General features: G+C 60.9%; 1 protein-coding gene across 11 annotated transcripts in view; it reads left to right on the top strand.

Annotated features, from left to right (window-relative positions):
* The window catches only part of DLG3 (discs large MAGUK scaffold protein 3), a 75,495-nt gene that overhangs the window by 32,600 nt on the left and 18,055 nt on the right, over positions 1–24,840 (top strand). For 6 of the 11 annotated variants that reach the window (XM_035324323.1, XM_035324324.1, XM_035324326.1 and 3 more), the window contains 10 exons: positions 2,893–2,946; positions 8,206–8,256; positions 10,968–11,092; positions 11,565–11,734; positions 11,975–12,111; positions 12,254–12,398; positions 12,568–12,727; positions 16,432–16,588; positions 17,114–17,216; positions 23,622–23,736. In XM_035324323.1, coding sequence (XP_035180214.1) covers positions 2,893–2,946; positions 8,206–8,256; positions 10,968–11,092; positions 11,565–11,734; positions 11,975–12,111; positions 12,254–12,398; positions 12,568–12,727; positions 16,432–16,588; positions 17,114–17,216; positions 23,622–23,736 — 1,217 coding nt within the window. Of the gene's footprint in view, positions 1–2,892; positions 2,947–8,205; positions 8,257–10,967; positions 11,093–11,564; positions 11,735–11,974; positions 12,112–12,253; positions 12,399–12,567; positions 12,728–16,431; positions 16,589–17,113; positions 17,217–17,456; positions 17,603–22,968; positions 23,079–23,621; positions 23,737–24,840 lie in introns of those variants that run through there. The other 5 variants (XM_035324325.1, XM_035324329.1, XM_035324332.1 and 2 more) reach the window with 3 other exon arrangements.

A 24,840-nucleotide genomic window follows, 5' to 3' on the forward strand; every position in this document is an offset into this window, starting at 1 on the left:
AAGATTTCTCTAGTCTCTGGGGCTTAGAGAAGTGGAGCCTGTGCTACCAGGCAAGGTGCAAATGTTGGGATATTTGGAAGTGGAAGTCAGAGCTAAAATCCAACCACCTTTCTTGTAGTAGCTGGAATAGCTGGCCACAGGAGGCAAATGGGGATTTCCTGGTCTGAATTCCTTCTGACCATGTGCGACTTCGTTTTAAGCAGCCACTCTCATTCAGCATCTCCTGGGTCCCATCTGGAGCCTGAGTGGGAAATTGTGCTCCTAGCAGTATTCTGAGATGTAAAAATCACTAGTGTGGAATGGCTGCAAAGGATGCTCAGTGCGCAGCGAGCAGGCTAGACAAAATATGTCCTTAGGGCTCACCACTGTGTGAGTGAGGCAATGTGATGTGTGATTTGTGGGCTATTAGTAATTCAACAAAGAGACTGCAGTGGGGCTCACTGGAGGACTCAGGCTGGACCTGCAAACGCCTCCATAACATTATCATACAGAGCACTTCTCCCTGGGAAGGATCCAAAGCATCATTTGTGGGGTTGAATTCATGTCATAAATCAGGGGGCACATGATGGACTGCATTTACTTAGGCTGCCTCTTCTGCATCCTTCCTGGAAACTCATCTAATAAGAGCTGGCCTCTGGCACACCAAGGTTCAAACATCCACCGTTTGTTAATTGCTGGCAGTAGAAGTGCTGCTTTTTTGCCTTGAAATGTGGAATCCCGTCCTAGAATTGCACTGGGGACTAATAAAAGCCAGTGCCAGGTTTAATATATGCTATCTCACAAATTATCTGGATTAAATACAAGGACTGTGTACTGCCAGAGAGGGGATATTCCCAACTTAACACTGCTTCTGGGCCATGGAGATCCCAAGACATTGGACCTGAAAATTGTGATTCTCTTACGTGTGTGGGAGGGGTTTGGCAGGAGAGCTTGGAAGTGGTCATATTTGCCTGAGCTAGAGAATTAATTGCCATAAAAACTATGGGTTTGTAACCAATAGTTACAGCTGCAGGAAAGATCAGAAAGCATCTGAATAAATCAAATTAACTGCCTCCTGCTCCCATCCTTATGAGAGCAGAACCTTTCTGGGCAAGATCAAAACTACAGTCCAGCTGACCTTCAACTCTCCCACCTACAAAACCACGAGTGGAAAGTCCAGAAATACCGTCAGCTAAAACAGGATAAGGTGGGGAGTGCAGTGCTGGTTACGGGAGAAGGTGGGTCTTCATCAGGGAGATATATACCAGAGGAGGGCAGCGAGGCTGTAGCCTGCTGCTCATAGATTTAGAGAGGCCACTGGGCTGTGCAACCCACAGTACTGGACAGTCTGTGGTTCCAGTTAACTGCTACCCACCATGACTCACTTGCTCCTTGCCCTGACTCTGATGTTTGTGGTGCCCCAGGGCAGAGGACTCACGTCCCCTTGTAGCTCATGTCTCTCAGCGTTTCCCCATCCAGCTCTGGCTGCTGCTCTCCACACAAACCTTGGAATGATGCTGTGAATCCCAGCACACCCCCGACCTTCCAGATTTTGCACCTCTTGCTGGTGTATGCCGGTGAGGAGTGTCGGCCTTGTATTAGTCTGAAATTCCTCCTCTTTAGCCACCTCTCCCTCACGCTCTTGTTGAGAAGCCTCCCCGAGCTGGGGATGCTCCAGGGGGAAGGGGCAGTGCTGCATGCACGGCACAGCACCTTCAGGAGGTTGTGGCGCTGGACAGCTCTCGGCACGGCACGGAACAGCCCATCATGGCTTGGCATGGCACGGAACGGCACAGCACAGTTCGGCTCGGCACGACACTGCTTGGCTCGACTGGGCACGGCTCAGCTCGACTCGACTCGGCACAGCAGGACCCCCTGGGGTAGCCTTCCCCTCAGCCTCCGGTGCCCTGTCAGCCTCTCCCAAGGGAGCCTCCCTGCCTTCAGGGTCTTGGCCCTGCCTCCTGCCTTCTCCTGCCGCTGCACTCGTGTCCCTCCTGCGCCCACCCCTGCCTGTTGCCTCCTCACCGAGCCTGGCTTCTACCCAAATGCAAAAAGCCGCTCTGGAAGCCGTCTCCTCGACATCTTTTGGGCTCAGCAGCATCAGGGCTGGTGCTGCTCCAGTCGCAGGGTGTTAGTGCCCAGTGGGTCAGGCTGGGAGCAGCTCAGAGCTCTGGAGAAGCCGCAAGGAATACAGGGGCGCCACTGTGAGCTCCCAGAGCGGAGCTCCTAAGCCATGAAATGAGCTAACGGGCAGAGCCCAGGTGGCAGAGGTGAAGACGGGCCTGGAGACAGATTTGGGGGTGTCCTGCAAGAGAGGGGTGACATCTGCTCAGCAGGTGTGTATGAGGAGATGCAGAGGAAAAACCAAGGGCACCGAGGAAAGGTTTTACCCCAGGGGTAATGAGCATGGGGGGTCTGAACACCGCCACTTCTGCAAGCCACGGTGGTCTCCCCCATGCTTAGACGGGCAGGAGCAGCTGCTGCAAGGTGTCTGAAGGTCTTAGGGCTCGTCTGCTGGCAATACATCCCCCTGCAGAAGGACTTCCTTCCCTACCCATCGTATTTCCTGATCCCTCAGAAATGTGGATTTCACGTCAGTTTTGGTGCTGGTGTGATTTTGGCCCAAGGCTGGGAGAGTTTCCAGTGTTCCCTGTCTCCCTCACTGCAGCCGAGGCCACACGGTGTTGGGGATAGACCGGGCTTGAGGAGGGGACCCATGCCTGTGCTGTGTCCCCACGTCCATCCCAGGGCTGCTGGGCATGCGGAGGAGGGCCAAGAGCAGAGCCCTTCCTCAGCTGCCTTCTTCTGCCTGGCCTGGAGGGCCTGTGGTGGCACGGCCAGGTGAGGCTGTGCACCACGAAGGGCTGGGTTCGGCGCTCAGCTCGGTGACATGCCGCTTTTGTCTCCCCACAGGCCAACCCTGCTCCTATTATCGTGAACACAGACTCGCTGGAACAAGGGCTCTCTGTAAGTCTCCTGGTTTTGTTTCACTTCTTTTCCACAAGCGGTGCTCGGCGGTGCAGCAAGGCTCCTCCACCCGGGGAGGCCCCAGCCAGGTGGCAGAGGAGCCTGGGGCCTGTGCCACGTCCCCACAGCACATCCCAGCCCCGAGCCCCTCTGGAGCTGGCGGAGCCACGGCTGCCAGCAGCTGAGCAGCGCTTGGTGACGGGGAGTGTTTGCAGCCATAGTGTGTTTGGCACTCTCGGCTTGCTATAGAGCTACTCCTCCTCGGCTCGTTGCAGAGAGGGTCTGTGAGCTGCTGCATCCCTCACCAGAGCGTCTGCAAATCGTTCCTGCAGGGGGGATGGAGGGAGCGGGGCGGTCGGCCTGGATTTCTGCCCTGCTGGCTCTGTGCTTCGTGGGTGCTCCCATTTTCTTCCCAAAAGGGGGTTCAGTTGACGGCTTGCCAGGGCTGTGTGCTTTGCACCTGTTTTTCTTATGTTGCAGCAAGTTTCTGTTGCCTTCCACGTTAATGAAGCAGCAGTGGGACTTGTATTAGACTTGGTTAGCCTTTGAACTCAGGGTGGGAGGCTGTGGGTTACTGCTTGTGGTCAAACCTTCCTCCTAACGAATTAGAGATGTCAGCCCACAGCCTCTCAGACGCTTGGTGCACATCCGAGCCATGCTGGGCCAGTTGGGCTGCCAAAAGGAAGCCAGGCCCTCTGCAGCCCTGGACACGCTGTTTAATTGTGCCTCGGAGGCTGAGCCAAAGCCACCTGGCTTTCGCGAAGAAGGTGATGGTGGTCCTGGGCCCAGCAGCCTTCTACAACTGTGGCAGAACACAGTTGTTATTCCCAGAGGATGTTCTGCTTTGTGTGGTACCAGTGCAGAAACCAGCCTTCCCCGCTGGAAACTCAGTGCCAAAAAATGGCTTGCAAAGAACACGTGTCCCACATGGCTGTGGCCCCGCTTTGGAGCCAGGGCAAGCCCTGCTTCAGGGAAAACAAACCTCAGAGGCTCCCCTCAGCAGTTCAGCAGGTCAGCAAAGGAGCCACAACAGGGGATTTCTGCAGAAGAACACAGTGAAGTGGCAAGTCTGGCACAGAGCTCTTTTACAAAAACAAAAGCTGAAGCCTGTTGGTACAGTATGTGTTTGGAAGGGTTAATGTCACATCTTCCAGTCTTTAATTACTTAACTATTCAATGCTTTCCTTAATGATAAACAGATGGATGTGGTCTAGTTCCTTCCTGTTCTAGCTCCATTGATTACATTGGACTAGCTGCTGGGCTGAATTTGGCCCCGGCTGTTTATCAAGAAGTCTGCTCCACATTTCAGTCCCTCTGTCCACCCACCTCCATCCCCAAGAGCATGTGGCACCAGCAGCACCACAAGGTACGAGCTGCGGCCCCTCATCCCGCTTGCTGCTGGGGCCAGCGCTCAGCTATGCTGCCTATGGCTCCAAACCCAGCACTCCCAAGGTGTAAAACCCCAACAAAATCCTCATCAAATTCCTTCTGTATTAAAAGCAGCCCCTGAAGGATAGATAGTCTGCAGCTTGTAGTCAAGCTGGGCTCACACAAGCACCCACCTGCAGCTCCAGGTTGCGGCCCACCATTTCACCCATTGGTGTGTTTTGCACACCCTGTCCCTGGAGGGTACGTGGAGCATCGGGAGCACAGCTCCCATGGCAGGCAGTGCTGTCTGTGTTTCAGAGCTGCCTCTCTGAAGCTGAAACAGGTTATTTCTGCCCAGGCTACGCAGAGACTGCTGCCAGGGAGCAAGGAGGGTCACTCCAAAGCCCCGTCGTGTGGCTCAGCAAAGGCTCGGCCGTGTTCCCCAACCTGCAGCCTCACCCAAAGGGGGTTGCTGGTGCCTGGCCCCACCGCATGGTAACAGCTTGGCATGGGCCACATCCTGCTCAGGAAGCAGGAGGATTACTCTTCCTGTGGGTTATTCTTCTTGCAGCCTGTTGGGCTATTTGGGTTAGTCTGAGGAACCCCATCTTATCCTTCTAAATTTGGCCTCCTTTTTTTTTTTTTTTTTTTTTTTTTTGAAAAAACCCCAACTCTCTAGCAAATTGCAAACCACGTTCCACGTGCGACGGTGCGGTGTTGGCCGGCTGAGCCTGCAGACAGCTTGCAGTAGCTCTGGAAGGTGTGCGCTCTTCTGTTTATCAAATGAGTGTTAACTCTGCAGCCTTCTGTTGATGATTTAAATGTCATCATCGCTAACTATTTCCCTGCTGCTCAAAACACGAAAGAGAAGCGAAGGCCAGAGAGGGGGCCTCTTCCTGAGGCCTCAGGTGGGCTTGCTGCGTGGGACGGGCTTGGAAAAAATACCCTGACTCTTCTCCATTAGAAACCAGCTGCTGCTCAAGATTGGGCTGTGCTGGGAACAGCTAATGAGCCCCACACCCCCATGAGTTTTGCAGGTGGTATCCAGGGAAATGAAAGCCGAGTGGGGTGGGCTCAACCTGCCCAGAAAGGGATGGCCCCAGGACACATCCTAGGACACCCCCATGAAAGCCTGGAGCCAGACATCTCCCAAACAAGCCCCACATGGGAGCCAAAATGTGCCAGGTCTGCACCCCCCCTTAACAGGGAGGCAGCACCCAAATTATGAGGGAGCTCAGCAGAGAGTTGGATGGGGAATCAGGGCATCCCTGGGAGTTTCTCATCATGTTGCATGGGACACAGTCCCAAAGCAGGCTGGGGAGGAGCACAGGGTGCCCCCTGCAAGCACAGGGACAGCAGCCTGTGGCATGCTCAGGCCGTGGTGGCTCCGGTGGGTGCCACGGGTGGGTTTTGCCGTCAGTGAGTGACTGGTATTCAATCTTCCGATGCTGGAACGCTTGCTTTGTTGGCTTGTTCCCTTGGTTACGTGGTATATATTAAGGTCTCCATTTGGCTTCCTTATGCAATTAACCGGCGTTCTGTTGCACGGGTTTTGGAGACATAATCAGAGCTAGAACTTCACGTCCAGGCTTGGCTCACCTGGCACACGCTGTGCTGGGCAGGTGCTGACCCTGCTCATTTTCAGGGAACGGTGCAAAACACGGCACAAAATGCAATACCCACAAAATGCCCTCGGCATGGGCAACCCCAGGGTTTTAAGGGGGAGTGCCGTGGGGCCACGTCCCGGGTGCCCCCACACCCCGTGCCGCGGGTCCCTGCCCGGGTGCTTCCCGGCGCGGGCGCTGCTGGCTCTCCCTGCGGCTCACAGATTGTCAAAGTTTTCTGCACATCCCCATCCTGGAGGTATGTATGTGCTGTTCCTCTGCGGCCGTGGGTGTGCATATGGCTGTCTGTGTGGCAATAGCGTTTAATGCCAAAGCGGAGAGGACAACGTGTGTAGTAGCGGCGGGTGCCAGGAATCTGAGTTGCTGGAAAGCTGGGGGGAGGCAGAGCCACGCACCGCACGCCAGGCCACCAACTGCGGCGGCGAGAGGAGCCCGGGGGCTTGGGCGAGGGAGGCAGTGAGGGGGGCTCAGGATTAGTCAGTGCAGTGGGACGGGGAGGAAAAGCAGTGGCGGGGGGTCCCACAGCCAGGCAGCGATGCCCCTGCCCATGGAGGCACTCATCTTCCCCCTGCTCTGTACCGTGCCGGTGCTGGCCGAGGGGGTGCAGCATCTGTGCCCCCAGGATTTGTGGGCAGAGCAGGAGCTGGAGGGGAGAAGGTCTGCCAGCACATCTAGTGAATTCCTCCCAACCCCGGAAGCCCTTCTGAGGGGTGGCCTTGCCTGACTCCAGCCCAGCGATGCTTCCACAGCTGTCGATACCCCAACAGCACATCCTGAAGCTTTCCTTTTTCCCAAAGCTTTCGTTATGTCCCACCTGAATCTCCCTTGTTTCAGGCCTCTGACTCCTTCTCAAGATCTCAGTTGACACAAAGGTCCTGCAAGGCTCTGGAGCTGGCCTGGCCTGGAGGGGTGCATCCCCAGCAGGCTCCTGTCCTCCCTCTGCTGCCACCATTCGCATTTGCGTCTTGGGTCTGTGTTTTTCTTCTGTCGCTTTGAGGACAAACCCACTGCAATCCCTTCAGCCTCCTCTGCTGGCCCACGTTCCCCAGAGCCCCAGTCACATCCCCCTGCCCCGGGCTTTCTCCAGCCTCATTCTTGAAGCACGGTACCCACAAAGGGCTGGGGGACTTCCAGCCTGTGCCTCTGCAGCACTGAAGAGCACTTAGGTTGGGCAAAACCACTCTGTGGGGACAGGGCTGAGCCATTCCGTGCCTGCCTCGGCCATGGTCACCCTCCTTCTGTGCTCCCTTTCCATTAACGTCCCGCAGGGCACATTCAGGGACAGGAAAGCCGTGGAGCTTTCCAAAGTCCTGTGGCCATGTAACAACCCTGGAGCTTTGAACATGCAGTTGTTTTTCAAATCTTCCTTATCCTGAGGCCTTCGCAGCTGCTTATGGCCTGACTAACAACCTGGAACATGCAGGCGAAAAAGGTGTTTGAGTGCGTTTTGAAACTGCCACCTTCTTTTTCTGTACATTTGTGGTGATGGGGAAAATGGAAGTTTTTGACCTGTGCATTTAACGCTTGTTATTTCAGAGCCTACAGCTGCAAGCCTTTTGCTGTTGGTTTTCTTTCTGATAAGCAGTGCCCATTTCTCAGTCCCGTCGTGTGAGAGGTGTTCGGGCCCCTCACCATTACATTTCATCATCTTTGACACGATGGCTGTGGGAGTTTCTTGGGTGCAGGGAGCAGCATGGCACGCAGCATCGAGGCTGTACCATTCTGTTATTTGAGGGGCACCCTACATGAAAGGTATATACACCGCTTGGTTTCCTTTGCGACCAACTAATTCAACAGAATAGATTATTCCAAATTACTTGCTCTTCCATGTTAACAAAACCAGGCTGCAAAAAGATTTATAAGATATGAGCTACTGAAGATGCACATTGTGTTATTACAGACCTTTCTTTTTTTTTTCCATTCGACCAAGCCCCTTTCCTTGCTTCCTGCAGCAGTGAATTCCCGAGGTTAATTACATGCTGGGTAACAAAGGCGTCATTGCTTTGTGTGGATTTGGTTGAGCTCCTTTTCATTCCTCACAAAATGAGCTGCCAGAATAAAAGGTTTGAGCTAAAGTACATTAAAGTCAGTGGGCTTTGGATCATGCCCAGAAAGAAAAGCAGCAAGCAGTTTAATTCCAGGGCAGGCTTGCACAACTGCATTTGAGGTTTTCAGCTGTGACGGCACGGGTTTTGGGGTGGATTCTCCATATTCCAGTGCCCCGGGATGCATGCGGAGCCCTAACACGCTCTTTCCCTCTCCCCAGGTGAACGGCAGCGATGGGATGTTTAAATACGAGGAGATCGTCTTGGAAAGGGTAAGTGCTGGCCGGGCGGCATGGTGCTGACCATGCGGGTGCCCTCCCCACGGGCAGCCCCCACTCGCCTCCCACTCCCCCAGCTGATGGGCACAGAGGGGGCTCCGCTCCCCTCCCTGGAGGGGTTTGGGGGTGTCTGGCTTTCCTTCCCCCACAGCAGGGGGCTGGGCTCGCCGCTCCCCCCGCGCACCCCTCCAGAAGGGAGGGAGGAGGGTTTCTCCCTCCCCTCCCTCTTTCGCACCCTCGCCCCCGCAGCCCCTCCAGCGCAGAGCTGGGGCTGAAAGGGGGGGGCTCTTTGTCACCGTCTTTGCCGGAAAATGGAGGCAGAAGGAGCTGCGCACGCTGGAGGGGGGGGTTCTGTCTCTCGCCTCTCGCCCAGCTGCCGCCCCCCTGCCCCAGTGGCTGGCTCTGCCTCGCCGCGGGGCACCCAGCCTGGTGACGCTGAGCAGTGAGGACAGGTTTTCTCGTAGCCCGGACTGCGGCGGGGGGAGCTCCTGCCTGCGCCTTCCCCCGTCTCTTGGTGAGGTCCTGGCCACGCAGAGCTGACGCTGGGTGCTGCGCCACAGCCGATAAAATTGGCTCCCACAGGGGACGGGGTTGGTCCTGGGAGCAGCGGGTGGTCATAGGCTGCATCCCTGTGTGCAGGAGGGATGGGGAGGGAGCAGGAAAAGCTGCCCCAAGCTTTGCTTTGAGGCGTAGGCACAGCAGGGTCAGGCAGCACCACGGGACGAGCACAGGGCTCCGCAGCCCTGCACCGCTGCGTGCCGGGGGGGCAACTCTGTCCCACCCCGTGCAGGGCCTCCATCGCCTGGCACAGCGGCACGAGCGAGGCAAGGGCCTCCTCCTCGCCACTTGGCCAGCAGCGCAGGGGAAGACGCATCACTCGTTCTCCTGTTCCTTTAGTCATCCCCCTCCTCCCCCCGGCTCTGCATCACGGAGGTGGGTGGACGGAAGGTTATCTGGGGCTGCAGCCTCACCCACCGCTTCCCCAGCGTGCCTGACGAAACGAGCCCAGGGGATGCTTCCTTTTTGGGCTGAGTGCTGCCTGCTCCAGGCCCTCTTTAGAGGCAAAAGCCTTGTTTTCGGGGATGCTGCAGAGCAGCCTCAGCCCACAGCCAGGTGGGGCTGGCAGGGTCAGGCTGGTATGCAGCTCTCACTGCTCTGCTGCTGCGGGGATCTGCTGCCCGGCTCCAGACAGCCAGAAACCACGAGGGAAATGCAGTGCCAGGACCAGCACAGACCTGACCCAGGTCTGTCCCCTTACCCTGGCCCACTGGGACCACTACAGCCCCATCTCCTTGCAGGAGGAGCTCCTTGCCGCCTGCAGGTGAGAAATTGTCCCCTTGCTGTGATGTTCAGCTCCCAGAGACAACCCCGGCATATCCCAGCATCATTTCTCTGTGTTTGATCCCTGTCTTTGTTGTAAAGGGCAAAGGCAACAGCATTTTGGGGCAATAACCAAGGGAGCTCTGCCCACAGAGGAGCGTGGCAGTGGGTTGATGGGCACCACATGTCTGTGGCAGGTGCAGCCCCCCACATCTCCAGCAGCCCCAATGCCAGCAAAGAAATCCCTTGCACTTGATTTCTTTCAGTTTATCAGAATAAAAGCAACCCCCTCCTGGATGATTTCCAGATTTCTTAGCCAGCATCGCAGAGCACCCTTCCAGAGCTGGACAGAGTCAACGTCAGGAGTCCACTTTAGGCCGCCACAGCTCCTAGTGTCCTAGTGCAGCCCTCCTGGCCACGGGTCCGTCAGGGGGCTCCCAGAGCTCCCCGTCACCTACGGGTGAGCAGCAGCACCCCAGGAGCCCTGGGCAGCTGGGACAGTGCCTGGCCTGAGCACAGTTGTGTGTGAGAGGCGGGCATGGTAGGATGTGACTAAGTGTCAGCTCTTCCGCATGAGAAAACAAGGCAACAAGCCATCTGATTTTCAAGGCAGAGCAGGAAAAAATAATAAATCAGTAATTGTCCACTTGCATCAGGCACGGCAGCAGAAGCAGTGCCCCTAAGTGTGTGACTGAGCAGGGTCCCTTGAGTGGGACATACAGCGCGAGGCTGGGCAGCAGAATCTCCTGCTCGTGGCAGGATGCTGCTGGGACACAGCGAGTGTGCCAGGACAGGGGCACGGCGTGGCTCCCTCCTTCCTCTTCGGGCTTCATCTCCATCCTTACAGCCCCCTCCGCTGCCCTGGTGCAGAGTTTGGCACCAGCACTGCGGGGCTGACGAGGGAGCCACTTGTTTCACGGTGTCGAGACCCAACGCAGCACTGCAGGAGCCGCCAGCCGGCCGGCACCCTGAGCCTCAGGGGGGCACAGGGGACAGCTGCTGGTGGTCGGTCCAAGCCCCGCTTCTCCGCACGAGCTGTGCTGTCGGTGTCTCCTCCTGGGGAGCCGCCAGCCAAGGGGAGGTTTTCTCCGCCAAGGACCACCCCCTCGTCCCCCCCACACGCTGCCTGCCTCAGTCTCTCGGCAGAGACGTGGTGGCGAGGGAGGTCCTGGCGGCTCCCACGCTCCCGCTCCATCTGTTGGGTGCTCAGCGCCGAGCGCCCGGGCTGACGAGTGCCGGCCTCCCCTCAGCCACGCACCCGCTGCCCTCCCGGACCACGGGGGATGCTGTAAGGGGGTGCTGCCGGGGGGCTCGCTGCTGTCAGACCAGCGCTGCCAGCGAGCAAGTGGCCGCGTGGGACAGACGCCGCGTGTGGTTTCCCACAGGGTAACTCTGGCCTCGGCTTCAGCATAGCAGGAGGGATCGACAACCCCCACATTCCAGATGACCCGGGCATCTTCATCACCAAAATCATCCCCGGGGGAGCAGCAGCCATGGATGGACGTTTGGGGTGAGTGTATGGGGCTGGGGGGTCGCCCCGGATCCTGACTGTCTGCCCCACTGGTCAGCTCCCACCCCTGCTTCCTCCCAGCCCCTCCAGCCCCTTACCCATGGCCAGGTCACCTCTGCTGGGATAACCCTGCCATCAGCATCCTGCCTGCCCTCCCCACCCCAGCTCCCATCCTTCCCTGTGCGCCCTGGGGCAGGATCCATCCTTCCCCTGTCTCCCCTCTCCAGCAGGGTGACAGCACAGGGACCAGCCTCACTGCCTCCCCCCTTGCCTCCGCCCCCTGGGGAGGGACCCCGCTGTCACCCCACATTTTTACTCCTGCAAACCTTCTTGTCCCAAAGAGTGGGACCTGGCCAGCTCAAGCAGCTCCCCCTTGCAGAAGGGTCCTCACCGCTGGAGGAGGGTGGCCAAGGTGACTGTGGTAGCACAGGCTGGCGGTTCTTGGGAGCTCAGGGTCACGTTGTACCCTCAGGGTGAATGACTGCGTGCTGCGGGTCAACGACGTGGACGTCTCCGAGGTGGTGCACAGCAAAGCCGTGGAGGCTCTGAAGGAAGCGGGCCCCGTGGTGCGGCTCGTGGTGCGGCGCCGGCAGCCCCCACCGGAGACCATCATGGAGGTCAACCTGATGAAGGGACCCAAAGGTGAGTCCCACGGGCTGGTGTGGGGTGTCCCCTGGGTGTCCACCCCAGCGTTGTAGGGTGGGATGCTACGTGGTGAAGGATGTGGGGCAGCCCCACAGTGAGGCATATAGTGGCCGGGCAGTGAAAAGGTGTCCCATTGGGTTGGGAGCGGGGTGGGAAAACCCAGTGAGCTGGCCATGCCAGCCCCAAACTGCATCCAGCCATCCCTCACCCCCCTCCTCCCCTCCTGCTCATCCCCAGGACTGGGCTTCAGCATCGCAGGGGGCATCGGGAACCAGCACATCCCTGGGGACAACAGCATCTACATCACCAAGATCATTGAGGGAGGCGCTGCCCAGAAGGACGGGCGTCTGCAGATCGGGGACCGGCTGCTGGCGGTAAGCCCCATGCCTGCAGCAGGCAGCCAGGCACCCACAGTGCCACCGTGCCCATCCCTGGTCCCCTTTCTTGGGATCCCTGCTGGAACGGTGCTGCGGGAGGGGACAGCCACCATCTCACCATCCTCCTTGCCCCTGGCAGGTGAATAACACGAACCTGCAGGACGTGCGGCACGAGGAGGCGGTGGCCGCCCTGAAGAACACCTCCGACATGGTGTACCTGAAAGTGGCCAAACCCGGCAGCCTGCACCTCAACGACATGTACGCGCCCCCCGACTACGCCAGCAGTACGTACGCTGCCGGTGCGGCAGCCCCGGGGCACTGCGGGGACAGGGGGGATGCCGCAGCGGGGATGGGGGACGGCATGTGCTGGAGCTGGCGGGAGATGCCGGGCTGGTCTCTGCCATCCGCGTTGAAGCCGATTTCTGCTCCTGATGCCTGTCTCCTCTCCTGCAGCCTTCTCAGCCTTGGCTGACAACCACATAAGCCATAACTCCAGTCTGGGCTACCTGGGCAGCGTGGAGAACAAACCTGCCTACACCGTCCCCCCTCAAGTGACCCCTTCCAGGTACTCGCCCATCCCTCGGCACATGATTGGGGACGACGACTTCACCAGGTGAGAGCCAGGCATGGGCATCCCCAGTGCCTGCCCCTTCTCTTCCTTCCCTTTCTCTCCCTGACCTCATCCCCGTACCCTGCTGTAATGGGTGCAGGGCCTCAGCCGTGGCTGACAGCCTCTGTTTGTGGGTGCCGTGCAGGGGATGAGGGGCTGGGGGGCACAGCTCTTGGTACTGGTACAGCTCCTCTCCCTGTTCCCCCCAAACCTGGGACCCCAGTCCACCTGCGCCCAGGTGCTGCGAGCCCTGGGACAAGCACTGATCCAGGGCTGGATGTTGGGCTCCAGCAGTGTGTTTAGGGCTTATGTCAGGACTAAGGTTGGCTCCGTGGTTATGAGCAAGGCTGCAGCCTCGTCCGGGCTGGGACAGTCCCATTCTGTGACACTGATGGATCCCAGAGCGGAAGACCCTGACGTGCCATCGGGCATCAGGCAGGTCGTCCCGGAGAGCCCCTGCCATCACATCCACCCCATCCATCCCTTGCCTTTTGGGGGGCCCTGCTGTGCACCACAACCTCTGCAGCACTCACCTCATCCGAGCCCATGTCTCCTGCGTGCTCTTGGCACCAATACCACTGGTCCCACAGCCTGTCCCCACGCTGCTTCCTCTCCGGATGCAGCCATTCACGTGCTGCCCGGGCACTGGGGGAGGATGCTGTGCTGCAGGAGCTCCGCTTTCTCCATTTGTACTGCACCACAGAAGGTGACTGAATCCCAGCGCCACCGCACCATCTGTCCCTCCTCCAAGGACCCCTGATCCCACCGGATCCCACACCCGCTGATGCCCTTGCTGGCGGGCCAGAGAGGGACGAGAGCATCCTGCGACCCAGGCATCACCCCGCAGCGGTGGCTGCGGTGCAGCAGGAGCCGGCGGCCACTAGAGGATGGTGCTGCCTTGCGAGGGCCCCACCGCAGCAGGCTGAGCCCAGCACCCCGGCTGCTGCCTCTTCCCCTCCTGCAGGCACGCGTGCTGCTGTGAGCAGGGACCTAGAATCATGGAGTCGTCGAATATCCCGAATTGGAAGGGACCCATGAGGATCGCTGAGTCCAACTCCTGGCTCCACAAAGATCAGACCGTGTGTCCGAGAGCATTGTCTAAACGCTTCTTGTACTCTGTGCCGTGACCACTGCCCTGGGGAGCTTGTCCCAGCTCCTGACCTGCACCCTCTGGGTGCAGAACCTTTCCCTAACACCCAGCCTGACCCTCCCCTGTCCCAGCTCCATTCTCAGGTCCTGTCACTGTCCCCAGAGAGCAGAGCTCAGCGCCTGCCCCTCCGGTCCCCTTGTGAGGGAGCTGCAGGCTGCCACGAGGCCTCCCCTCAGCCTGCTCTGCTCTGGGCTGAACAAACCAAGGAACCTCAGCCACTCCTCGTACGTGTCCCCAGTGACCCTCGTGTCCTGCAGTGCCTGGGATCAGAGCAGCTGCTTCCCCATGAGCTGCACCACGGAAATCCAGAGACGGCGCAGCCCTGCTGTGTGCCCAGGTCAAGGTGTCAATGCCACAGTGTCCAGCGTGGGATCCATCGGCAGAAACATTGTCCCGCTCAGGATGCCTGGAGTGTATACTGTGACTGAGACCTGGGATAAGCGACTCACCTGCCTGGGGCTTTATTTCCTCTCCTTGGTTCTTGTAGTGCCCCTCTACCTTCTGTCTTCATCCATGCTGGGGATGCTTCCTCGAGGGCAGCAGCAAAAAGCAAGGGGCAGAGCAAGTTCATCGTCTGGTTGGAGGCACGGTCTTGCAGACCAGAAACCTGACCTATTTCTTCCTCAGGACAATCTCTAGCTCCAGGCAAGGATTTGCTGCAGAGGGACAAACAGCTGCAGCCCTCCCTGCCCCTCGCAGCCCCCTGCACCTGCCTGGCCCCACAGCCTCCCCACCAACGCTCCGGGAGCAGAGGAGCAGGCTCCAGGAACAAGGCGCTGCTCAGACCGGGAGGCTGGGCAGGCTCCCAGCCAAGCACAAAAGCAGCGGTGCAGCGAGGACCTGGGGGCTCAGCAGCAGAGCCAGGTGCTGGTGGCAGCCCCAGGACGTGGCGCTGAGCCTCCATGGGACCCAGTGATCCCGGGGGGGCAGCCCCTGCTGCACCTGACACGCAGAGCTGGCGTAGGCCGAGGTTACGATGCTTCTGTGCCTCCGCGTTGGAGGAAGAAGTGCCCGGCGATGTGCAGCGGGGGGCAGGAAGGGGTTAAGCCCACTGGGTCTAGCAGGCGCCAAAGCCTGCGTACTGTCCTGTCGTGCTTCCATAAAAAACCCAGGGTGTGGGTATGGGACTGGGAAGCCGCGTCCCCGCTGCTGCGCCAGGCCGGAGGCAGAGAGAAAGCGCGGGGAGCAGAGCTCAGGGCGTTCCTGCCCCTCGCCCTCCCGGCTGGCACCGCCACGCCGCGATGTTCACCGTCAACGTCTCCTCCTCCATGTCCTACCGGGGACAGCCGTCCCTGTCCCCTGCCAGGCAGCAGCGGGGCCACGGGAGCAAGTGCAAGCAGAGGTACAGGAGGGAACGCGGCACGGGGAGAGGAGCTGCTCACAGCCGGGAGGGTCAGGCAGGGCTGGGTGTCCTGTGGGTCTGTCTGTCTGTCTGTCTGTCTCCTGCTGCCCTTGCTCCTTATAAGGTGACATTTAGCCCATCGGGACTCCCCCAAGGGAAGGGAAGGTGTGATGCTGTTCCTGGGGTTCTAGCCTGGGTCCCTGGAGGTAAATCCTGCCTCCTGCAGCGCTGAAAGCACCAAAACCTTCCCCCGGCAGCCCAGATGACGGCACTGATGCTCCGGGCTGGCCTGGGGGGATGAAGAAGACATTTTCTTGCGAAAATCGCCTGGGAGAACGCTGCCGAGCTGCAGGCCTTTGTGCTGGCTGCTGAGCCAAGCGTTATTCCCCTGGGTCTCCCCACCTGCCTGCCTGCCACAGCAGCTGGGGGGGCAGCCCCCTGCCCCAGCCTTCCCTCAGCACGGGGCTGCCAGCATTGTAGGATCCACCGCGAGTGCCATGGTGGTGCCTGAGGCTCTGGCATCACTTCTACCACGTCCCGGAGGACGCGGGTGGGCGAGGATGCTGAGCTCCCTGCTGGGTCCTGTCCTTGTGGCACCAACCCTGCATCCAGCCCATCCATTCTGGTCACCGAGCCGACACGCTGCTGGTCCCCAGCGTCACATTGGGTGGCAATTGCTGTCAGTCCGTGCATTTTTGCCAGGGTGTGCTCACTGGCGTCACTTGTTCCTTGTGCTTTTAACACGGCCCTTGAGCCGGGAGCTGCTGCCGTTCCTATCGCGCTTATTTTTTCCCAGCTGAAAATCGGCACTGGATTTTTGTGATGCCAGGCGGGCTTTCTGCCTGTGCCTGCCTATTGTTTGAACTGCAGAAGAATTAAGTCATCGTTGAAAAATTTAGGGCTGCTGGTGTGCCGCCGCTGAGCTGTGCGGGGCTGCGCCGTGTGTGTCCGTGCAGCTGCGGGCACGTGGGCCGTGCAGGGAGCAGAGAGCTGCGATTCCCCTGTCCTGGCACCGTCCCCAGTGCTCGGGCTCCTGGTGCCTCTGCGCCGTGCGTGATCCCCCCTGGCTGATGCTCTGTCCCTGTGTGCATTCTGCTTTGTGTCACTGTGAGCCCCAGTTGTGCGGTGCACCTCCTCTGTCCCAGCCCCTGGCCCCATCACCTGCGTTGCTTCTCCTCACCCTGACGTCCCCATGTCCCTTGTCTGTCCCTCCAGAGAGCCCCGGAAAATCATCCTGCACAAAGGCTCCACCGGCCTGGGCTTCAACATCGTCGGGGGGGAAGATGGAGAGGGCATCTTCGTGTCCTTCATCCTGGCCGGAGGCCCCGCCGACCTCAGCGGGGAGCTGCGGAGGGGAGACCGCATCCTCTCGGTGAGCTGGCCTGGCGGGGAGGGACGGGCACCGGGCACCCCACTCGTGGGGCAGACGCGTGTCCGGGGGTACCGGGGCTGCGGGGACGTGGTTGGGCAGCATCCACCCCTCAGTGCTGGTGTGACCCTGGGCCCTAGGTGCGGGGCCCTGTGGTTCCCTGCCCAGCGTGGTCCTGGCACGGAGCAGGGGCTGGTGGGGTGGGCAGCCCTGGTTCTGTGCTGGCTGGGGTGTCGGTACTGGGGGTGTCGGTACTGGGAGTGCTGGTACTGGGAGTGTCAGTACTGGGGGTATTGATACTGGGGGTGTCAGTACTGGGGGTACTGGTACTGGGGGTGTTGGTATGGGGGGTGTTGGTACAGGGGGTATCAATACCAGGGGTGTCTGTACCAGGGGTGTTGGTACTGGGAGGGGTGGTGGCACTGCAGGCACATGGCAGAGCAGGGGCTGGGTGACGGGGACACCGAGAGCACCCATACCGTGGTGCTCCGGATGTCCCGGTGTGACGGAGCCGCGGTGTCCCGGCAGGTGAACGGCGTGAACCTGCGCAACGCCACCCACGAGCAGGCGGCGGCGGCGCTGAAGCGGGCGGGGCAGACGGTGACCATCATCGCGCAGTACCGGCCCGAAGGTACCGGCACCGGCACCGGGAGGGGGCGGCGCGCCGTATGCAAACGAGGGGGGCGTGGTCGGTGTGTAAATGTGGGCGTGGTCTCGCTCTCGACCAGGGGGCGGGGCCGTGTGTGGCGCGCTGAGCGGGCGGGCCGGGAGGGCGGGGCCAGACTCGGGGGGGTCACCCAGGAGAGGCGTCGATTGGCGCGGAGCGGGGCCGGGGGGCGGGGCGCGGCGGGCAGCGCGGGCTCCGATTGGCCGGCGAGGTGGGGGGGCGTGTCTCCGCCGTCCCGCCGGCGGTGCCTGCGCGGCTTTGTGTGCGGGCCGGGCGGCTCCGGGGCTGCTGCCGGGGCGCCGCCGCCGCCTCCCTCCTGCCCGCCCGCCCGCCGTCCGCGCCGGCTGCAGGTGAGCGCGGGCCCGCCCGCCGCCAGGCCCCGTCTCCCCCCGTTCCCCTCCTTCCTGGGCAGGGCCGGGGCCGAGCCGAGGCCCCACCGGGGGGCTCCTGCCCGGGGCGGGGTCCCCCTCGGGGCCGGCCCCGCCGCAGACAAAGAGCGGCCCCGAGCGCTGCCCCCGCCGCTGGACGAGGCGCCGGCCGCCTCCTCGCTGCCCCCGCCCGGCCCGGCTTCCGCTTCCCCGCCGGCTCGGGGCCTCGGCGCCGGGCAGGAAGGGACCGGGGGCAGGCAGCGGAGCGGGGCCGTTAGCGCCGCCCGGGGTGCCGGGGGAGGGGTCTGGGCTGCCGGGGCTTTTTTTTTTTTTGTCCTCCTCCTTTCCAGGAAGCGCGCCCTGTTCCCGTGTCTCGGGCTCCGCTTGGCACGGGCGGGACGCGAGTGGTTTCTGGGTGTCGCAGGGTACAAATCGCTATAACCCCCCCAGACGTCGGCTGAAACGGCGGTGGGTTGGAGCTGGCGGCCCCCTGGGGCTGCGTGCGACGCGCGGTGTCCTCCTATGGCTCACACACGGCACATCTGTGCAGCACCGCCCGGCACGTGGGCTGCAGCCGTCCCGGGAGGCAGCCCTGCTGGTGGGAAACAAACGCAGGGAGATGAGGGACCTCGGGGCTCCGGGGGCTTGGAAGCAACCGATGAGCCGCTGGTGGGTCCTGGCATCGCGCAGCCAGGCAGGGTGGGTGGTGTTGGGCACCCCAAGCCCTGCGGGCAAGGGGCCAGTGGGGCTGGCCTCCCCTCGAGGAGGTGCGGGATGCGTGGTGCCAAGTGTTTGCCTTGTCTGTGCAGGTCACGGGTTTGTGCTGGTGGAAGAGCAAGAGCTGGGTTGTGGGTGCCCCAGGGAGAGCAGTGGCACCAGGGAGCGTGCTGCCTGTGCGGGCTCCCCCATAGCACGACCTGCTTGTGCAGAAGGAAATCACAGACCTGTAGCGGGAATGGCAAGTGAAGTGTGAGCCTGGCTGCAGCAAACCCAACCTGAAAACAGGGCATGAATTGTTGCTAGCCAAAGGCAGGTCGTGAGGGCCCATCAGGATGGTCTCTGAGGAGTGAATCCTTACTAGCAGGCGTGGCGGGCTGCCATCCAGCTGTCCGCTCTGTGTGAGCAGGAGCAGGGCTTGCACAGGGTGCTGGACAAACACACGAGCTCAAGGTGTGCTCTGCTTTAGAGTCTAACCTCCGTGCAGCTTCGAAGCAGCAGCGAGGCTGCTTGCATAAGTCTCGTGGATTAGGTGCCCTCCCGGTGGGGTCCTGTGAGTGGTTAGGAGAGGAGGAGAGCAAAGGCAGAGCGGGGGAAGGATGCAAGAGGAGTCGCAGTCCTGCCTCTCTTCTGAGCACCCGTGCCTGGCGCAGCCCCAAGCTGTCTTGCAAGGAGGCCGCTCCGTGTGATGCTGCCTCTGAGCTGTTTGTAAGATCTCTTTCCTCGAGCGTTTCTCCCTGTGAACTTTGTCTGCTGTTATCACAAGTGCTCGGGTTTGGCAATTACACCTCCTGAAGCCCCGTGGAGCGCAGCTTTGATATCCTTCACTTTAAAATACAAAAACTCGAGCGGTGGCGTTTCTCTGAGCTGGCTGCTAAAAGGAAACTGCTGAGACCTTGCAGCAGCTTCCAGAAGTTGCCAGGCTTTCGGCACCTCTGTGCTCAGCGCCGCTCGTCTGAGCGAGCAGCACGGCATGCCCTGGGTCCGTGCTCGCTGTGCCTGGGCGGTGTTTGCACTTCAACCCCCCCGGCTCAAAGGTGTGTGGACTCAGGGCAGTAAAATGCTTCGCTGAAGAGGAGCGGTGGAGCTGATTGCAGATTTCACGTGTGACAGGCGCCGGGCTGGAGCCTGCGGCTGAAAGGTCCCCAGGATCTGCTGATGGCCGGATCCAGCCTGAGCCAGGCAGGCGTTTGTGTGCCTAAAGCAGTGCACGTGCGCCAGGCTTTGTGCACGCTCAGGGATCGCTCTTTGATGCGGCTCCCCATGCTCTAACCACTTTCTCCCTTTGTTTTTGGACACAAGGAAAAAGCACAATTGCAGGGGCTGCAGCACAGAGAGAGCAGGTCAGGAGGGAGCGGCTCCACCGCGCTCTGGCTCCGCTGCCGTGTGCCGGCTCCATTTGCTGGGTTTGTTTGCCATAGAAACAGCAGCTCTGCAGGGAAATGAGCTCGGGGATCACAGTGAGCATTAGCCCGTGCGGAGCTGAAGCCAGCGCTATTGAAAACAGGATGCATTTTCCACTGCGAGGGTGGAGAGGCAGAGAGAGCAGCAGACAATGGCCCTGTGGATGTCTAATCCCAATGCTTTGAAACCTGGGCAGCTGAAATCCCTTCGGGCTTTCTCGTTAGAAGAATGCAGAGGCCAAAGGTTCCTCTGGGATGGGATTGTGGCCACTGGGGGCTGCTCTGTGCCCTGCAGGCTCAGCCCCCCTCCAGGAGCACCTGCATGGGGCCAGCTCTGGAGGCAGAGCCACAAGAGCGCGGAGCGTTGCTTCATCGCCTTGCTAGGTGGAAATAACAAAGCGCTGCTCCTCCCGGCGTCAGGCTCCCACAGCGGGACCTCTTGCAGCAGCAAGGCGGTGGCACTTGAAACGAGAGGTGCGAGTTCACCTGTTGCATATTTTCTACCTTGATAAGTGTGTCCTGAACATGTCCAGCGCCTGGGTGCTGTGGGAGTGCCGGGGAGGTGGGGATTAGTAAGAGCTCCTGGCGCTCACCTCCCTGCTGTGCAGCGGGCAGGTTTCCCAGGCGAGTTTCTGCCGCGCAGCAGCTCTCCTTCCAGGATGCAGAGGCAAGGTGGATATGAGCCAGTGAACAGAGATAGAAGTGCTGCTTGCTGGAGGTTATCTGCCGGTAATTGTCGAGGAGGCTGTTCCGGCACGCAGATAAGGGGGGCCCGGTTGCAGCCGAGCACATCCTATCGCTCCTGGGGTAACTCTGCCTCCCCTGTGCTCCCAGGGAGGCTCTGGGTTTGCTTTTGCAGCTGGCTGTTCCTCCTCCGCCCAGCGCTGCTGAGCTGCTGCTTGGCTGGCACCTCTCGCCTCACCCTGCTTCCCTCCCGTCCCGCAGCGGTGGCACCCTGCCACCCCGCTCCCGCCTCGCTGCTGCTTTCCCTGCCCTGTGCGGGTGCCATGCGGGCTGGCGGCTTCATCAGGGAGAGCCACGGCTGCAGGAGGAGGGCTGCTGGCAGAGCTGTACCCTGCAAGGAGGCATCTGGGCTCGCTCCATGCAGCGCTCGGCTTCCTGAACCATCTGGGAGTGCCCGTGCAGCAAGGTGAGGGTGCCTGGAGTGGCCCGTGCCCACAGCTGCCCCCTCTGGCTCCGCTGTTGAGCGAGCAGCTGGGGGTGGCACTTAGGGAACGGACTAAGTGCCCGGCACCGAGCAGGGCAGCACGTGGGGAGGTGCTGGCTGATGTGGGGACGTGGCTGCAGTGCAGGCGGAGCGGTGGCTTGCCCGTGCTGGGAGCTGGCACAGAGCTCGAGCTCCTCTGGGGTTAAACCTGTGCAAAGCAGTCGCTGCCAAGCGCAGCACGCACAGTAAGCAGCTCCGTGCTTGCTGTCGCAGTTTCCTCGCTGGTCTGGAGCCCCGTAACAAATGAGGCGTGGGGCTCGGCGGCGTGCCAGGAAGCCCGGCGCTGCTCCACGCTCCTGTGGAGCTCCAGGACATCGGTTCCATGGCACAGGCCGTGCCCCTGATCCGTGCTGGGGATGCTGCGATCCTCCCTGGCGCAGGGGGAGAGGTTGCCCTTAGCTCAGGCTTTAGCTCGCTTCTGTCTGTTGGGTGCTGCATCAGTAAAACTCGGCTCTGGGCACAGTTAGGGGCGTGTGAAGCACTGCTCTGGTGTGATAATTTTATTTTCTACTGGTATAAGCACTGCCCTTGTGTGAGCAGTTGTGCATTTGCCTGTGCAGGCGGTAAGGCTGCCCCTGCCTCTTGATGTCTGGGGGCAGCGCCTGCTGCCACGGGGGCTCCCTTTGTCCTGTTCATCTGCAGCCAGCTTGTGCTGGCTGGGGCCTGCAGCACCAACCCTTGCTTCTCAGAGGGAAAACCTTTGAGTAACGCGCAGCTGGGGAGGTGGCAGCCCTGTCTCTAACATCACGCAGGACAAGTCCTAGCGGCTCAGGACCCAGGTGAGCCCCAGCAGCAGTCCCGCTCCCTCCGCACTTACCCAGCCGCGGTAGCAGCGCTCTGAGCACAGCCATGGCCCTTACAGAGGGAGAAGCTGCTGGGCTCACGCACCCCGAGTGTGAACTTTCACATCAGGGAGCGTTGTCCATGAAACTTTAACCTGCCTCCGAGCGCATCTGCCGCCTTTCTGCCCCTGCCCTGGGCTCCCTGCCTCGTTCTCTGCACAGTGCAGGTGGGTGAAACGGTGGCACAGGTAGACGCAGCGCTTCCAAACTTCCCACAGGGCGCAGCAAATCCATCAGAAGGGTGGGCCAGGAGAGGACGGGAGCCACAGCCTTCGCGTAGCCCCCCCGAGCCACGCAGAGGGGGCTGCGGGAAAGGTGAGCGCAAGGCGAGCTGCTGCTCCAGACGCTGCAAAGAGGAAACCCGGCTTGCTTAACCCTTGTTGCTGCACGCCCGCCAAGGGTAACGCAGCAGCAGGCTGCTTGCAGATGGCTTGTCAAGCTGTCCCAAACGGCAGGTTCACATGTGCTGCATATGCTGGGGTTTGGGGTTTGAAGAAAACCAGCAGAGCAGGCTTCAGAGGCTCGGGCTGCAGCACGGCTCCTGTACGTGGCTGTGGAATTTTGATGTGCGGGTTGGGGTTTTTGGTGCCTTTTTTTTTTTTTTTTCCTGTAGTCTTTGAGTAGAATTTGACAATTCTGTGCAGAAGGGAGGTCTCGAGCAGGGTCTGGCTGCAGTTTAGGGCTAGACTACCAGGAAATGCCAAGCCACAGTTGCATAACCCCAACCCCGCACGCATCTGCACCGAGGGAGCAGTCTCCCTCCGTGCACAGTGAGGGGCCGTCTTTCAAACAGCCCGCAGTGCATTTCTCAGTCGTGATCCCCCCCCCCGCACGTGCAGGATGCAGCTCTGCAGGCTGGGCAGCACCCTGCACGATCCTTCTGCAGAGGGAGCTCGGCGTTGTGGGCAGCACCCCCAGTGCTGGCTCGTGCCACCGTGGGGGCTTTTTAGCCCACGTGTCCATGCCCGGTGCTCCCCGGCAGGTCGGTTGATCTGTCGCTGCAGCAGCAGTGCGGGGCCACTGTTGCTCTCCGCCTGTCCTTTGGCTGCGCGGGAGCAAACCCTCCCTGCTCTGCCCTGGGTGCGCGGGGCTGGAGCCTCCGCCCTCGGCTTTGGGGCCGACCTTTACACCCAGCTGAAGGTCGCGCTGGCGTGGCCGCGGGGAGGGAGGGAGGAGCTGCAGGTGGTGGCAGCTCCCGTCCTGCCGCTGCCAGAGGTGCCGCTGGCTCCCGGAGGGTCTCCTGCTGCCTGAGATGTAGGTGACGACAGGTGAATCCCCCCTCTCGCTTCCTAAGGCTGTGGGGTGTGCTTTGTCCCCCACCCCGAGCCAGGGACGGGCAGGGGGCTGCCACCCAGTTGGGGGCCGTGCTGCAGCGGAGGTGGTGCCACGTGCAGGGTGCTCGCCCCATGCTGGCACCAGTGGCCAGGTGGCAGCCATCCCCCTGTTCCTGGTGCACGCGTGGGGCTCTGCTGCTAGGCACTGGTGGGCTGGGACCCGTGGCGTGGAGCAGCTGCCCTCCAGCAGTGCCACGTCGCCCTGGCCAGCAGGTGACAGTCCCCTGCGAGGTCTCGTTCTTTCTCTGTGCTTTGGCTCGCTCTGCAGGGCGGCAGCTCACGCAGGGAGGCGATCGCTGCCCTGGGACAGGAGCGTGCAGGGCAGCTGCCCCCAGCCAGATGCCCCGTGGCCAGGCTGTAGTCGCCTCCCAGTGCTTACCGGGTTAATCCGGCGTGCTGGTTGCACCCTGCTCGCTGGGGTGGTGATGGAAGCCCAGGGGCAGCCCCTGCCTGCGCTGACCCTCTGTCTCCCCACAGAGTACAGCCGCTTCGAGTCCAAGATCCACGACTTGAGAGAGCAGATGATGAACAGCAGCATGAGCTCTGGCTCTGGCTCACTCCGGACAAGCGAGAAGAGATCCCTCTACGTCCGGTAAGGCTCCCCCCATCTCCCTGTCTGTCGTTGCTCCGGGCAGCCAGCACTGGATGCGCAGCACGTGAGGTGGCTTGTTGTCCCACCGTGTCCCCTGGGTGTACGTGTGGGGTGGGACGGTTCAGTCTGAGCTGGCTTTGCACCCCTGTGCAGCTGAGCAGTGCTGCGTTACGGGGGCCCTGCACACATGTGAGATCTCACGCAGGGCAGAACCCCCAGTGCCACCTCCCAGATCTGTGGCTACCTACGGCTTCTGAGCTCGTGCCAAGCTTTGGGTCGAGGAGGTGGACCTTCCACCCGCGGGCGGAACTGCTCGGTGTGTCTGTGTGGGACCCGCTCTTGCTTTGCCACAGCTCTGCTGGCAAGGAGGCCCGTTCCTGAGCGCGCACACGAAGGTTATGCTGTGCCTGCTGGGGGAAGCGCAGCAAACCCAGCGCTGCTGACACGAGTGCGCCTTCCAGGAGGTGTCTGCGGTTCCCCTGGGTGTGCCCGGCAATTGGGAATGAGGAAGGAAAATGTCAGTGCGGCCTTACAGATGAGCAATGCATCCCTGGGCTGGTGCTCCCACGCCAGCTGGGATCACATCCTTACACCTGTGCAGCACCTCCGCAGATGGGTGCTTTGCCTCTTCGGAGGATGCCCTCCCCTGCCACTGCAGGGCGAAGGAAGAGAGTGTTATAAATAAGGCACGAAGCCTGCAGGGTGGAGCAGGGGAGCAGTGGCTTTTGCAGGGGTTCTTCAGGGCTGGGTGCTCGGCACTTGGATGCCTTTTCCACGGGCTGCTGTGCCGGGAGCTGGGCCGTGCTGCGGCCGGGCGGCTGCTTCCAGGGTGAGCCCTCAGGGGCTGGAGGAACGGAGCGGGTCCGAGGGAGGATGCAAGCAGTGGTGCGAACGATTGCCATCCACCCACAAGCTGTGGGGCAGCCCAGCCCGGTGGGGGGCTCCCACAGCTTGGCAGCAGCCCTGGGGTCTCCAGCAGCTGGAGCAGCCCCGCTTCTGCCCCAGCAGCGTGCAGGGCCCTCTCCTCTAACTGCTCCCCACTAACTGGCTTCTCCATCTCCTCCCCTGCTGGTCCTGAGGCAGAATCTGGCTGGAGGGGAGCTG

The sequence above is a fragment of the Oxyura jamaicensis genome, chromosome 4 (assembly GCF_011077185.1).
Source record: "Oxyura jamaicensis isolate SHBP4307 breed ruddy duck chromosome 4, BPBGC_Ojam_1.0, whole genome shotgun sequence".
In the NCBI taxonomy this organism is placed as follows: domain Eukaryota; kingdom Metazoa; phylum Chordata; class Aves; order Anseriformes; family Anatidae; genus Oxyura; species Oxyura jamaicensis.